General features: G+C 29.1%; 1 protein-coding gene across 1 annotated transcript in view; it reads right to left on the reverse strand.

Annotated features, from left to right (window-relative positions):
- Positions 1-1,765: 1,765 nt before the first annotated feature.
- Positions 1,766-13,884, reverse strand: part of LOC113375374 — a 38,754-nt gene continuing 26,635 nt past the window's right edge. Inside the window, exons 2-3 of the mRNA XM_026615311.1 lie at positions 3,713-3,885; positions 1,766-1,905 (exon numbers count right to left, since the gene is read on the reverse strand). Of these exons, the coding sequence (XP_026471096.1) occupies positions 1,766-1,905; positions 3,713-3,885 (313 nt within the window). The remainder of the gene's footprint in view (positions 1,906-3,712; positions 3,886-13,884) is intronic.

The raw sequence follows: 13,884 nt of genomic DNA on the forward strand, positions 1-13,884 counted from the left end.
GGCAATTGTACTATTTTCGTGTTCGATTTTACAGGCCCTAGTAGATAATCACTTATCGTAAAAAGGACTTTCTTCGATTTTAATATAACTGTTGTGAGCTCTAATAAAAATCTGGAAAATCTGGAAATATAGGCTAATTTATTATATTTAGCAAACCCTGACTGACGTGTCGAAAAGCAATAAATCATTATGTCGCATTGCAAATTTTTACTTTAACTCTATTATGGCACAATTTTCTGAGCATTACAGGAGCATTCATTATTCGCGTGTGACGCGGCAGAATTGGACGGAATAATGCATAGGTGCGCATAAATAACACCATTAAATGACTATTTTTAGCGAACAAATTCACTGTTCTTGCTGTTATGCAGTACATTAAAATAATTATCAAAATTACTAAAAGGAAAGTCTAACTTTTACACAAATAGTGAATCAAACTTTCGACTTTCGTTGGACAATAAATTGATAAATATAGTATATATTCAGACATATTATTTAAATATGTTTTCTTCGTCTGTAGAATATGAGTTCAAACATAATTTTTGAAATTCGATGAAAAAATACATATTATCACATTTTAAAGAAAAAAAACGTCGAGGCAAATCTGGAAAATATCATTAAGATTAATTTATTCTTAAACCCGGTACAAAAGGCCTTTTTGGTGACTACCAAAAGCTTTATAAAGTCTATTCATATTACAATGTAATCCATAAATATTTGAATAATATGATGGAAAATATTGTTTTTACTTTTTAGGAGCAATTAGGGAAAATACGGAAAAATGACGAAGTGACCTTATTTAAAAATTGGCAAGATTTATTAACGTTTCCGCGACTGTATAACTTGAAGAAATACATAATTATAATCCTGTCAGATGATTAGCATCATTGACATAGTTTTGTCACTGTAACCAGTTCAGACGTGTTTTGCGCCTTGATTTTGAGGGTGTTTATTCATGTTTTATTGGGACATATTTATATTGATATTATATTATTAATTTAGTACTGGACTAATAATGCAAATAAATTTTATTGCAATAATCAGGTGTGTGGTGGAATTTTGATTAAATATTCATTTTTGTTCAATTTTGGACAAAATGACATACTTATACGATGGACAAAATGACATAGTACTTTTTTGCAACCATTACAGGGCCAAGAAAAAAAAATCTGTTAAAGATAATTAACTTTCAACGTCTATTAAAGTATGCTAGAACTAATTACTAAAAACAGATCGAAAGATCCTTCGGTAAAATGAGAGATTGTGCATTTGTTGCACAACTTTCTTTTTTCGTTCTGAGCCCGGCGAGGATTGTTTACGACGTAGGACTTGTACACCATTTTGGTTCATGCTTCGTGTGCTAAATGTCCCAAAGAGGGAAAACAATTTATATGTGAAGTGCTTTCTTAAAAATTAGCATCCCAGTATGTCCTCACGCCATATGTCATTTTGCACTCTATGGCCAAATGGTTTTGTAATAAGTTGCATTTCACCTTAATATGTATGTCATTATAGTTACTGGTAGTCAATGAATCAAAATTGAGTAAAAATGAGTGAGACTGGTTATAATATCATTAAATATAGAAATATCAATTAAAGCAAAACACAAGTACTTCTTTACTTACTTCCCCTACATGATGAACTTTGTTGTTATATATCAGCGTGAGGTAATAAGCCAAAACACTGAATTCATTATCTATATATAATATTTACATTTATATATATATATATATATATATATATATATACTGTGTACTGTATGATATTATACTTGCCTTAACGAATATTTACTATATCTTTCCGGCAAAGCAAATTTGGATGGCAATGTAAATTGAGCTGTCGACCCAAAAGTTTTGTCAGATCCTGCGAGATGACTTTCAGATCTCCACTGTATGCCACCACTACCTGTAAATGATATGTTTTACGATATAATTATTTTTTAATATTTCTTCAATATTGATAACGTTTTAATAAAATATATACTGAAAACCACCATTTAGATGATTTTGCAAGACCGAACCAAAAATGTATAATGCATGATAGGGGCAATATGTTTCAAAGTACAGGCACCGGCCTAAAGTGGTGCAAGAATCGTATTAAGCATGATTGTCTTAACCGGATTCTAATGTAATTTTATTCACTGTATTTTAGTTAAAAATATCATTAAACCTTTTCAGGAATACGCATTAATGATAGTGTTATAAAATGTATAACAGTAAAAAATTGAGATATCCATTGAATTGATAGTTGAATATAATTGTGTAATATTATGATTGGGCAAATTACAATTTAATATTATTTTATTGTAATTATTGAATTGTAAGTTTATTTTATTATTTTTCAAAATAAAAATGAAAAAAATCTATTGGAAAATGAAAAAAGACACATCACACATTGTAATATTATAAGGTGACCATACGTCTGGGTTTGGTCCAGTAATATTTGTCACGGATTTTGAGTCCAGGATTGTCCCCGGTTTTCAAAAATTATGGGCTCGAACTGGATATTCGCAATTACTTAATAATAAAATTACAACTACTCATCAAATATCTGAAAATGTTATATACATCGAGTATGCTTACAGTACGTTATGAATGAGAAAATTTCTGAATAAGAACTTCAAAAGGTAAAAAAAACTCCTTACATTAAATATTTCGAACCTTTATTTTCAATTTTATAAAAATTAATACAAGTAGTGTATCTATAAAACTACCCAAAAGTAGTTTTGATTTCCTGGTGTAAGTGCTAATTTCTTCAAGATAATTATGCAAAAAATTGAATAGAATTTTATACAAAGTTTAAAAGCGAAAAAACAAATAGATTCAAAAATAAAAGATATAGCTTTTTATTCGAATAAATAAGTTTTTACCAGAAATCAGTATTTCTGACTAAAAAAATATATTTATTTAAAATATACTGATTTTTATTGCATCCTTATATAGTATATGTTATTGAAAAACTATATTTAAGTTATTTGACATACGTCCCGGATTATCATAACTAAAAATTACCGTCCCGGTTTTGACTTTTTAAAATATGGTCACCTTACTTATAGATAATCGAAAATGTAGTGGCTTTTTGTTCTGTATTAGTAGAGTAGTGGAATCTCAGTTTTATCGTGCACTGTAATTGCTGCAAAATGTTCTATCGCTGTAGGATTAATTTTTGTGATTTCTATAGATTGTTAGGATCATGCTCAATAAGCAATAATTAGTCCTATCAGTATGGGATAATATCTACGCGTATTCTATACATTTAATAAACTTTTCATATTTGAATATCGAGTAATTAGACATACCACAATGACCAACAATAAGTATGAGAAGGTTTTTTTTATACACAATCGCAATATTAACCCTTTTGCTACGGGAGTGCTTTCTGCAGAAGTGTCGCTGCTGTACGGGAACAGCGTGCCGTGTGAACTCAGTTGCACAACGATCAATTTTTATCATTGTCAATAAAAAAGTTTTAAAAATGAAAAATTACGCTTTTAATGAACTAAAAATTCCAAAAAAAATAGAATTCTTAATAGTTTAACTCATAGTGACAAAACTTGAAGCAAAGACAAACACAACATGTCGTCCAGGGACGACATCCGCATACACAGCAAGTCATGTAGATGTCATGCTGTCGTTTTGGGTATATTCAGTATTTCTGAATTATTTTATAAGTATACAAAATAAATTTTTCATTACAATTGATTTTTATTTACCCGGTAGTGCGGAGATATCGGTTTGGGCGCCGCTTTCCCGACGCGGTCCAGCATTCGCGCCATGTAGTATTGGCCTGGAGGGACGCCTGGCAGCATTCGAGACTCCTGATCCGAGGCGTGGTGCACGCGAAGGATATCCGGATATGCCTAATGCTTCGCGGTGAATTATTGGCCTGAAAGCAAAACGTATGACGTTGATCAATTATCAAAAGTAAGACCATTAATAGGTGTACAACTTTGCTTCCTTCGCGACGTTGTTCCGAAATTTGATTTATTGTAAAGAACTTTTCAGTAAAAGCGACGGAAGCGAAGTTGTAAGCCAAACAAGTGATATCTTTTAAATAATAATCAGTTATTATATTATATATTATATATATATATTAGGGTGGTCCTTAAAATGGTCATTTTCGAATTTCCTTGCTCCCAGGGGCTCAAATGGTTCCAAATAGATAAAAAACAATTCTCTGAAAGTTTTAGCTCTTAATATTAACGTTTAGATAGAGCGCAATTCAATCAAAGTTTGTATGGAAAGAGCATGGAAAAAATTTTGAAAATTTAAAAAAAATGTTTTAGGTATAACTTAGCGACAAATGAATGTGTTTTATTTATTCATTTGTTCGCTAAATTACATCTAAAAAACATTTTTAAAATTTTTGAAAATTTTTTCATGCTATCTCCATACAAAACTTTGATTGAATTGCGCTCTATCTAAACGTTAATATTAAGAGCTAAAACTTTCAGAGAATTGTTTTTTATCTATTTGGAACCATTTGAGCCCCTGGGAGCAAGAAAATTCGAAAATGACCATTTTAAGGACCACCCTAATATATATATATATATATATATATATATATATATACATATACATATATACATATACATATACATATACATATACTAGATGACCCGACAGACGTTGTCCTTTACCCACTTCTACAATTTAAGTTCCAAATTTTTTTAATATCCTATCCTATACTTCTTAACATTCTACTTAATGCCCTTTCATTTATGGTCTTAGCATAAGCTATATACGTATTGGAAACTGCAGTTTTTTTATCAATATCAGAAATTCAGAAAGACTAAATGTAGTATCTACAGTAAAATTATATCTACTTTGTTATATCCAACCAATATAATTGCTTCAATAATTTATATAATATATAATAGTCTATAATTTTTATAACCGCGTGCCATATAAGTTGAATTACTGTCTAAATTACAACTAATAATTTAATAATTATTTACTATTACATTATTGCTTTAGTGGTCGGGAAATCTTTCGGAACCATTACCCCAAAATGTTTTTGGGCAACCTCTCATTACCCCATAAAAAAATTAACTAAAAGAGCCTATAATTGGAATCTGTTTGCAACATATTTCTGTATAATCTGCCATAACCCGCAGAACGGTTAACGGTTTGCTACATTGTTTGTTACTTCTAAACTTTGAAAAAGGCTGAAACAAATGGTTTGAAGGAAACAATAAGTAAAAACTATATTCTTTATGAATAAATATATTTTTCATGATAATCGTACTAATACATAAACGTTGTGTATGGCATCATGCCTTAAGACAAATTGCTGGAACTTTCCGCACAGTGACGAAATGTTCGAGAAGTTTTAAATGTTTTCAATTAGATTATTATAAATATTGCACATTGTATAATATTCTAAAGATATATATAAGCTGAATTACAAAGTTAAAATTATTTATTTGATGTATATAAGTGAGTTTTAGAACTTTAGCCAGAATTAAAATTAAAATCTGAATTATTTTCGATATTAAAAAAAATTTTTTTGAAAAAAAACATTGAAATATTTTCTTTTCCAAAAGTAATTGTTTTTTCAACACAAACAGCAAGTTTTTTAATCATTCAAATCGGATGCTTAGTTCTCTCAAAAACTGCCATTCTCGTGCATTTAGCTTTGTATCTTCGAAATAGCTGGACCTGTCTTTGCCAAAACCTAATCACTACCTCTCCCAATCATTACAAATTGAATGTTTGTGGATCATTCAAATGGGATACTCCGTTCTATCAAAAACTTGATTTCTATTTCCTCACTCTTTACTCCGTATCTCCGTAACGGCTGGACCTGCCTTTGCCAAATACTAATCAGCATATCTCCCTATCAATAAGAACCAATTGTTGAATAAACCATTCAAATCGGTTTATCCGTGCGCCCGAAAACGTGAACGAAAAATGCGGACACACAAAACACACACACACACACTCACATTCATTTTTTCTGAGGTATGGCAAAATGTTCAGAAACCTCTGATACGTGAAGAAATGCAAAAATTTTCATTTTTGATGGTCGGCCCATTACTATAACTTACCCTACGGGAGTTAACAATAATGCCACAAGTGACAATAAACACGCACAAATGTAAGAACATTACGATTTGGAGAAATGGTGTTGCTTCATCTTTGACACAATTTTAATACAATCTTCGGCATTCAATCTATTTCTCCTCGATTCTATGTTTATCAGACTGGAAAAGTTTGGTTTGCACAAATATGTGGTTCCAAATAGCAGCAATTTTCTTACCGCTTCTTCATGTGCTATTTCAAAACCCTTTGCAGCTTTTGGCATCCAAAAACATAACAGGTTTTGTTCACTCCCAAATTTAATGCGTGCTTCGGTATTAAAACGAAGTTCCAGAATTGATTCTGCCAAACCTGCTGGTATTTCCGGTATCATGAAAGTTTCACATTTAAAAGGATCTACAATCCAACTCACAATACGTGTATCCAGATCTGGAAAGTAATCAAAAAACCGCTCTCCCAGGTGAAGTAATTTTTTTACAATCCTCCAAAAACAAAGCTAACCTTGGAAAGGTGCTATCTTGTTCTCTTCTACTTTCTGCCTCCAATATTTTAGCTTTGACTCAAATGCTGACAATATTTCTCTCGCTGAAATTGTATTATTATGCTTTCCCTGTAATTCTTTGTTTAATATATTTATGCTCTCAAAAATGTCTGCTAAATATGCGAGATATGCAACCCAGGAAAAGTTTTTTAAAATTTTCAGCAAGAATATTTTTTGAAAAACCATAGAGATTTCAGCTTCATTTTTAAGAGTCCATACTCAATTTAAAATATTTTTGCGAGAGAGCCACCTTACTTCTGTATAATAAAGGAGGCGGCTGGTCTCAGCTTTACCATCCTGACATAATTCACAAAACAGCCGCGTATTTAGTGCAAGTCTCTTGATAAAATTTATAATCTTGATAACATCATGAGTGTGGGTTATTTTTCTTTACAAAAGCTGAAAAATCATAAATATGACACAGCATAGCTGGAACTTCATCCAAAGGATTAAAATTGAACTAAATTGCAATTTTAATCTTTGCGCTTTGAATTATTGGTTTACTTCATTATAAATATCTATTACACGACATCTGAACTCAAGAAGAAAACAAAACAGCAATTCCTTTTCAAAATTATCTACACAGTTATAGCAAACATATACCAATTGTGAATTACTACTGAAATCCGTTGTCTCAAGCTGAATAGCAAAATATTTAGTTTGTTTTAATGCAAAAACTTCACAATTTTACTGAAGCTGATTTAAAAGATATTTAACTCGTTTTAGTGCGGAAACTACTCATTCCTTCACATTTTCTGCTAATGCAGAAATTTTTCCGACACTAGGTTTTACTGAAGCTGATTTAGTGCTTCGCAAATATATACTTTTTACCCCCAAAAATTCCACTTTTACCCCATTTGGGGTAATTTACCCCGGTTCCCCGACCACTGATCTAAGATCATGAACTTGCTAAATCATATCCTATGCAAATCAAATGAATTTTTGACACATGAAACGAAATTCTAAATCATTATTTGAATAAGTAGAAATATTCTCTTGTATTTAAATAATTTAGTAAAGTAAAGCAAAATGCGACATGCATAAGTTTAAAAAATAATGTATATGCAATTTCGGTCGTATTGTGTTATTTATTAAAATAAATGATATAATTTCATCTGCCAAACATATATTGTATCTTATATTGTTTTAATTTCTGGCACATCTCAGCTGGTTTTCGGCAATAATATTACAGATATTACATTTTTCTTATTTATAATCATGAATATAAATATTATATACTAATATTGTCTAGGCTCGCTTAAACTAATTTCAAATTTTAAGTGAATCGACATTTTTGGCAGATGACAGTTTTCATGTGTTAAAGTGTTTCAATGTCAACAAACCAACATGTTGTTTCTTTTGCAATTTTTTCGATTTATTTCTATAATATTACTATAGTTTTATAATACCCCACATCTTGAAAATTTCCCTCGACGAGCTCTAAAAAGATTTAATAAAATCCGAATGACCGTTTAGGAGGATTATCAATTCATACATCATTACAGAAGAATTTTATATATAAGATATATGTGTGCGTGTAATCTTTAGGTTTTTCGTTCAAAGTTGAAACATATTCTTGAATGTTTATTTGCAGAATATTAAACAAAATAAAATATTTATTCTATACGTTTCGACTCTGTATATGTGTCATAGTTCAGCATGTTTAACAAGCATAAATAAAAGAACACAACACACAATTTTTAAAAACGTTGTTTCAAAAAAAAAAAACAAAGCAATCAAATGAAATATTTAACTAAAAGTTAAACAATAAAATTATTTAGCCACATGACTGACGAAATTTGAATGTCACAAAATGCTGGCATTCAAAATTTATCAGTCGTGTGGCTACTACATAATTTTATGGTTTAACTTTTAATTTATTATTTTATTGGAACTCGTCTGACGTTCTTATATAGTTTTCTTTTGATATATGAATTAAATAAATATCAACTTCCCGAAGGAGATTTTTTTTGTTAGAAAATGCAATTTGCCTATCCGGTTAAGTTGTTGTAATTAGACATTTTTTATTTCATTATTTTAAGTCCTTCTGAACTTTTTCACACCATTATATGAACAAGAATTTTAGTGAATGTTTATATGTGATCAAAAATTTACCGTTCGCCTCTGGTCTGCTCCGATTTTAAAAATTTAAGTCATTTGATAAAATTCGTCATGATTCGTAATGACCCATGTTGATTAATTTTGCGATACAAGCGGCTGAGTTGTTTTTGAATAATTATAAGAAAAATGTATATTTTTGTCCACATTTTTTGAACCGACTTTGAATTTTGAATTGAAAAACTAACTTCACTTTCATTAAGTTATTAAAACTTTATAATTGTGGATTTTTCAAAAAGGGTCATTCAATCTAAAGTCACTCAAATCTCAGATATTTAACCTGAGTCTTGTTTTTTTTATATAGAACTTGTAAAAAAGAAATCATCTGAACTGAAAGCTTTTGGGACGCATTAGCTTTTTCAAACATTTTGAAAGTTAATGCATTTAATAAAATATTCTTGGCATGAGGTCACTCTAAAAGTAGAATTATTTTAGACCGCACCGCACATTTTGATACATTCTCATCTTATTCCCTAGTTTTTCCTCCGCTATTGGTTTCAAACATCTATAAAAATCTGATAATATAATATAATAAACTTTTGCAATTCTTACTTGTATATATAATATCTTCTATATTTTCATAACGGCACATAAAACATGTCAAGTAATTAATTATATTTTTAAATGTATTATGAATTTAAAAGGAATGCTTTTATTACAAATCATTATTTAAATTGCTTTGAGTCATGAGGTATATTTTAACTATTTTATATTGCTTGTTATTATTTCTAATCACCTATGTTGTTTTAAATGTTAATTAGCAATTTTTCTTATTTGTTTTCATGTGATATTTCCTGTGCGAGTGGAATGTGTATTATTGATATAATATGATTTTACAACAATATTCGCCCCACAATTAGTTTTATCAATTATTAACTTGGTTAAGTTATAGACATCGCAAGAAAATTAGAAATGAAAATTTTTTCATATCTTGACGTTTCGGAGGTTTCTGAGCATTTTGGCATACTTACAATTAGAATAAAATGTATGTATGCGTGTCCGTGTGCAGATATAAATTTTTGTCGACGATTTTGGGAACACAAGTCAAACGATTTCAATAATTCAAAAAAACATTTGATTCGTATTGATGGGGAGACGCGCTGATTAGTTTTTGGGAAAGGCAGTTCCAAATTTAAGAGGGCGCAGAGTCCGATTTGAATAATTCAAAAAATATTATATTTGTATTGACGAAGCGAACTGACTAAATTTTTCGGAAAGCAGGTCCAGCGGTTTTGGAGATCCAATAAAAAAATGCAATTTGGCAGTAAAAAATGATCATTAGCCATATGTACATCAGACTATCAGATATTTTATAAAGATTTTAATAATAAGTAAAAATTTTGTCTATATTTTTATGGGCGATTATGTGCTTCGATATTTTGTCGCTAAAACAGCTACGCAGTGGGATTGCGTTGAACAATTTTTAAAACGCTTCAAAATATAAAAAAATCAGATTTTCCAAAAACTTCAACATTCCCAAAAATCTATTTTTTTCAAGATTTCAAAAAACTGTTTTTGTGTTTTTTTATTCAAATTTCGCAATGGGAAATTTTAGCAATTTGCCCTAAGACACGATACCATGTAGTGATGCACGTTAATTTTTAATTATGATAATTACGAAACCATTGCTATTATTTTGTTGACTCCCAAGCAGCAAAATATGATACCAAGAACTAATATTGAACATATAAGTTTACATATTCAGTGTATCTAGTTCAAGGTATATTCTCCATAGATATCATTATTTCGTAGTTAGTCCACTTACGTGAAATTATTTATAATATAATCTGAAAGATACTCAAGAAGTGCTCTACTTTATAATAGAAATTTTCATAAATAATAATTATATGCATTATGCATTAACTATTTCAAGATATTCAATGCGTTATTTTCAAAGGTAGCGTTACGAATATCTCATTATTCTATATATTTTGTCATTCCATTATATAATATAATGAAAACTATTTCGTATTTTATTTCGATTCAATAACTGAGGTATTGTTATTTCTGTTCTGCATTTACAATCTGTTACTAACTGAAAACTGTTTTTAATGTATATATTTCGTTTACATTATTACGTTATTTCTTTTAAATTGAATTTCGATCTCTGAAAAACAGCCCTTCAAAAACTTTTGCAATATTACTCAAGAATAAGTATATATATATATATGTTTAATTTGAGTTTAATAATCGGGCGTAACATCAATAAATATTTTTATTGATGTTACGCCCGATTATTAAACTCAAATTAAACATATATATCAACATCAAATTCAAGACTATTCAAATATATATATATATATATATATATATATATATATATATATATACATAGATCACTCGATTAAATGCAGGTTCAGCCATTTCGAAGATACGGGGTAAAAAGTGCAAAAACAGCTATTTACGGGCTTTGAGAAAACGTAGTTTGCGATTTAAATGATTCAAAAACATTTCACTTATGTTGAAGAAATTGATTAAAACTGATTGACATTTTTGGGAAAGTAGTAGCAGTTTTGGAGATCCAACAGAAAAGTGGAATTGGCGGTCAAAAATGATCATAAGACATATACAAATTGCATTATCAGATATTTTATAGATATTTTAATAATAAGCACAAGTTTTGATTTCATTTATATGTGTTCCGTACCAAGATTTATAAACACGGCGCTACGCGCTTCGATATTTTGTCTCTAAAACAAAAATTCTTTTAACCAAATTTTCGAAAAATTTTAAAGGTTTTAGAAATTGAAAATTACGGTACGGGAAGGTCCAGCAATTGACCTTAAGGCACCACTAGTTATCATCTATACTCGAGCTAAATGTTGAATTCAACAATTACTGATTGAGATCAGAGTAATTGTATATTTCTAACTCCGCTGCTCACAAGGACGTTATGGCGTCGCGAATGATGCACATAAAAATCAATAAATTTAATTGAAATGCTAGTGCAAACTCTGCCAGCCTTCATACGTTCGCTCAGAAATGTATTTTATAAAACTTTTAAATTAAGTTTATCAACTTTCATACAATATGATCCTATTCCCATAAAACATTCGATGTACCTACTAAATTAAAATAATATACTATTTTTATATTTACTTTTTATAAAATGAATTATTACTAAGATATTTGTGTTCTTTATATTTAAGAAATGTATGTAATAAAATTTATTTACCTGATTGTTTACCTACCGTAGTTGTTTATAAGCCAGGAAAGCAATTTCTCTGAAAACACAATGAAAAACTATGGGAAGTTACGGAATTCGTGATCGTGATACTAGTGATTTATTTTGAATAGTCTTTCCATAGTCATTTCAATATTTTTACCACTGAAAGATGGCTTATAGCGAAATTGAAGCGCAATAGAACGCATTTAATTATTCAATTATTTTTGAAGCTGAATTTTACAATTATATAAATCAATCAAAAATTTTAAATATATATTCGTATAAAATATGTAGAATTAACTGAACTATTGAATATATAAATGTAAATTATCAAAACTTAATAGATGATTATTGAGTATTTCATCAAGAGTTGCATAGTTTTGAGACAGTTGACAATGAATGACATAACAATATCATAAAGGAATTCCGATATTGTGATATAGACTTAATTAATCAGTAATACAGGTTTGTTTAATTTATCGTTTTGTTTCTAATAATCTTAATATAAATGCATGATACACCGCCGGTTTTTTTATTCATGTATTATTCCGTCCGCCAATTTGTCCCACGTTTCTTCCTAAACTGATAGTGATTTCGATTCTGAACCTGTTCCAAAATTTTTGTATGTCGAAGATACTTACACATTTCTTTTATATTTGTATTTATTTATAAGCCGTAAATATTATTTCAGACTCTTGTCTAGCTTATTCAAAAAATGTAACAAAATGAAATTATTTATATTATAGAATTATTATAAACACACAACTTCATGCAGTATTGATATCAAAGCATGATAGTACAGTATTGATATCCATGTGCAATCACTTGAAAATATAGATCAAAAATATGTTTTCAATGGAAAATATCTAAAATATGTTCCCAATTGAAACAAGGAGAAATCTCTCACACTATTCTTCCCTGAATCGAGTTGGAGTTTAATTTCCTAGGGCAGTATATATATATTGGTGCAGTGTTAAAATTTCTTAAATTTTCTAGAATTCTTTATATGATATCTTATACCTAACTTATATTTCAATAAATCAATTGCAAACGATTTGCAACTTTTTTTCGATTTGGCGGTATATTTCTTGCACTAGAATATGCATTATTGTGATATAGTTTGATTGAATAATAAATTGCTACTACTTTAGTAAAAGACTCTGCATAATTGTTGTTTTTCCGGATTTATATTAGAGATCATGTGAGGAAAACATTTACTACTTCCTTGGTGATTAATTTCATGATATTTGAGTAACTATACTGTTTTAGCACGGAACTACGTTTATTAATCATTGACAGAATTCTTTATATTCGACCAAAACAAATTATTTATAATTATCGAATATATACAATTTTAATTTTGAAATAAGTTTCTATATCTGCTTATTTGTGCGAGTTGAAGTATTTCGATCACTTTTTTTGCCGTAGATGTTTTTCTATTATTTTTTTTATTACGAAACTAGTATTTGCATCAATTTACAAACTTAAAAAATGATATGTAATTGCAATTAGTAACTAGATCTCGAAAAATATCATTCTAGGTTCTCATAAATAACGAACGGTTGTAATTCATGAAATTGAAAACAATTCTATCATATTACATATGTATTGATATTCCATATATATATATATATATATATATATATATATATATATATATAAGATTTTTAATTCAAATTTTCTTTGAATGACTTCTCTTTGCTGTTTCAAATTATTTTCAAAAAGGTTACTACTGTCAGTTACAGTATTACGTGCAAATTGTAATACGATTACAATTTAAAATTATTATTGTGCGTTTATAAAAAAAATAAGCTCACCTTGGGCACTGCGGTGTGAAATGAAAATGGGAAATCTCTATTCGAGTTGGAGTTTAACTCAGCTCACGGACCTGCCCTTGTGCAGTACTACTCATTCATAATATTATTATTATTATGGCATAGAATTATACGTCGAAACGTATGGAATAAGAAATATATGTTTTAAAATCAGTACAATCTCATGATGAAATGAAACTTGTG

This window comes from Ctenocephalides felis, unplaced genomic scaffold (assembly GCF_003426905.1).
Source record: "Ctenocephalides felis isolate EL2017-DRISC unplaced genomic scaffold, ASM342690v1 CF-g0.4_SCAFFOLD_01886, whole genome shotgun sequence".
NCBI lineage: Eukaryota > Metazoa > Arthropoda > Insecta > Siphonaptera > Pulicidae > Ctenocephalides > Ctenocephalides felis.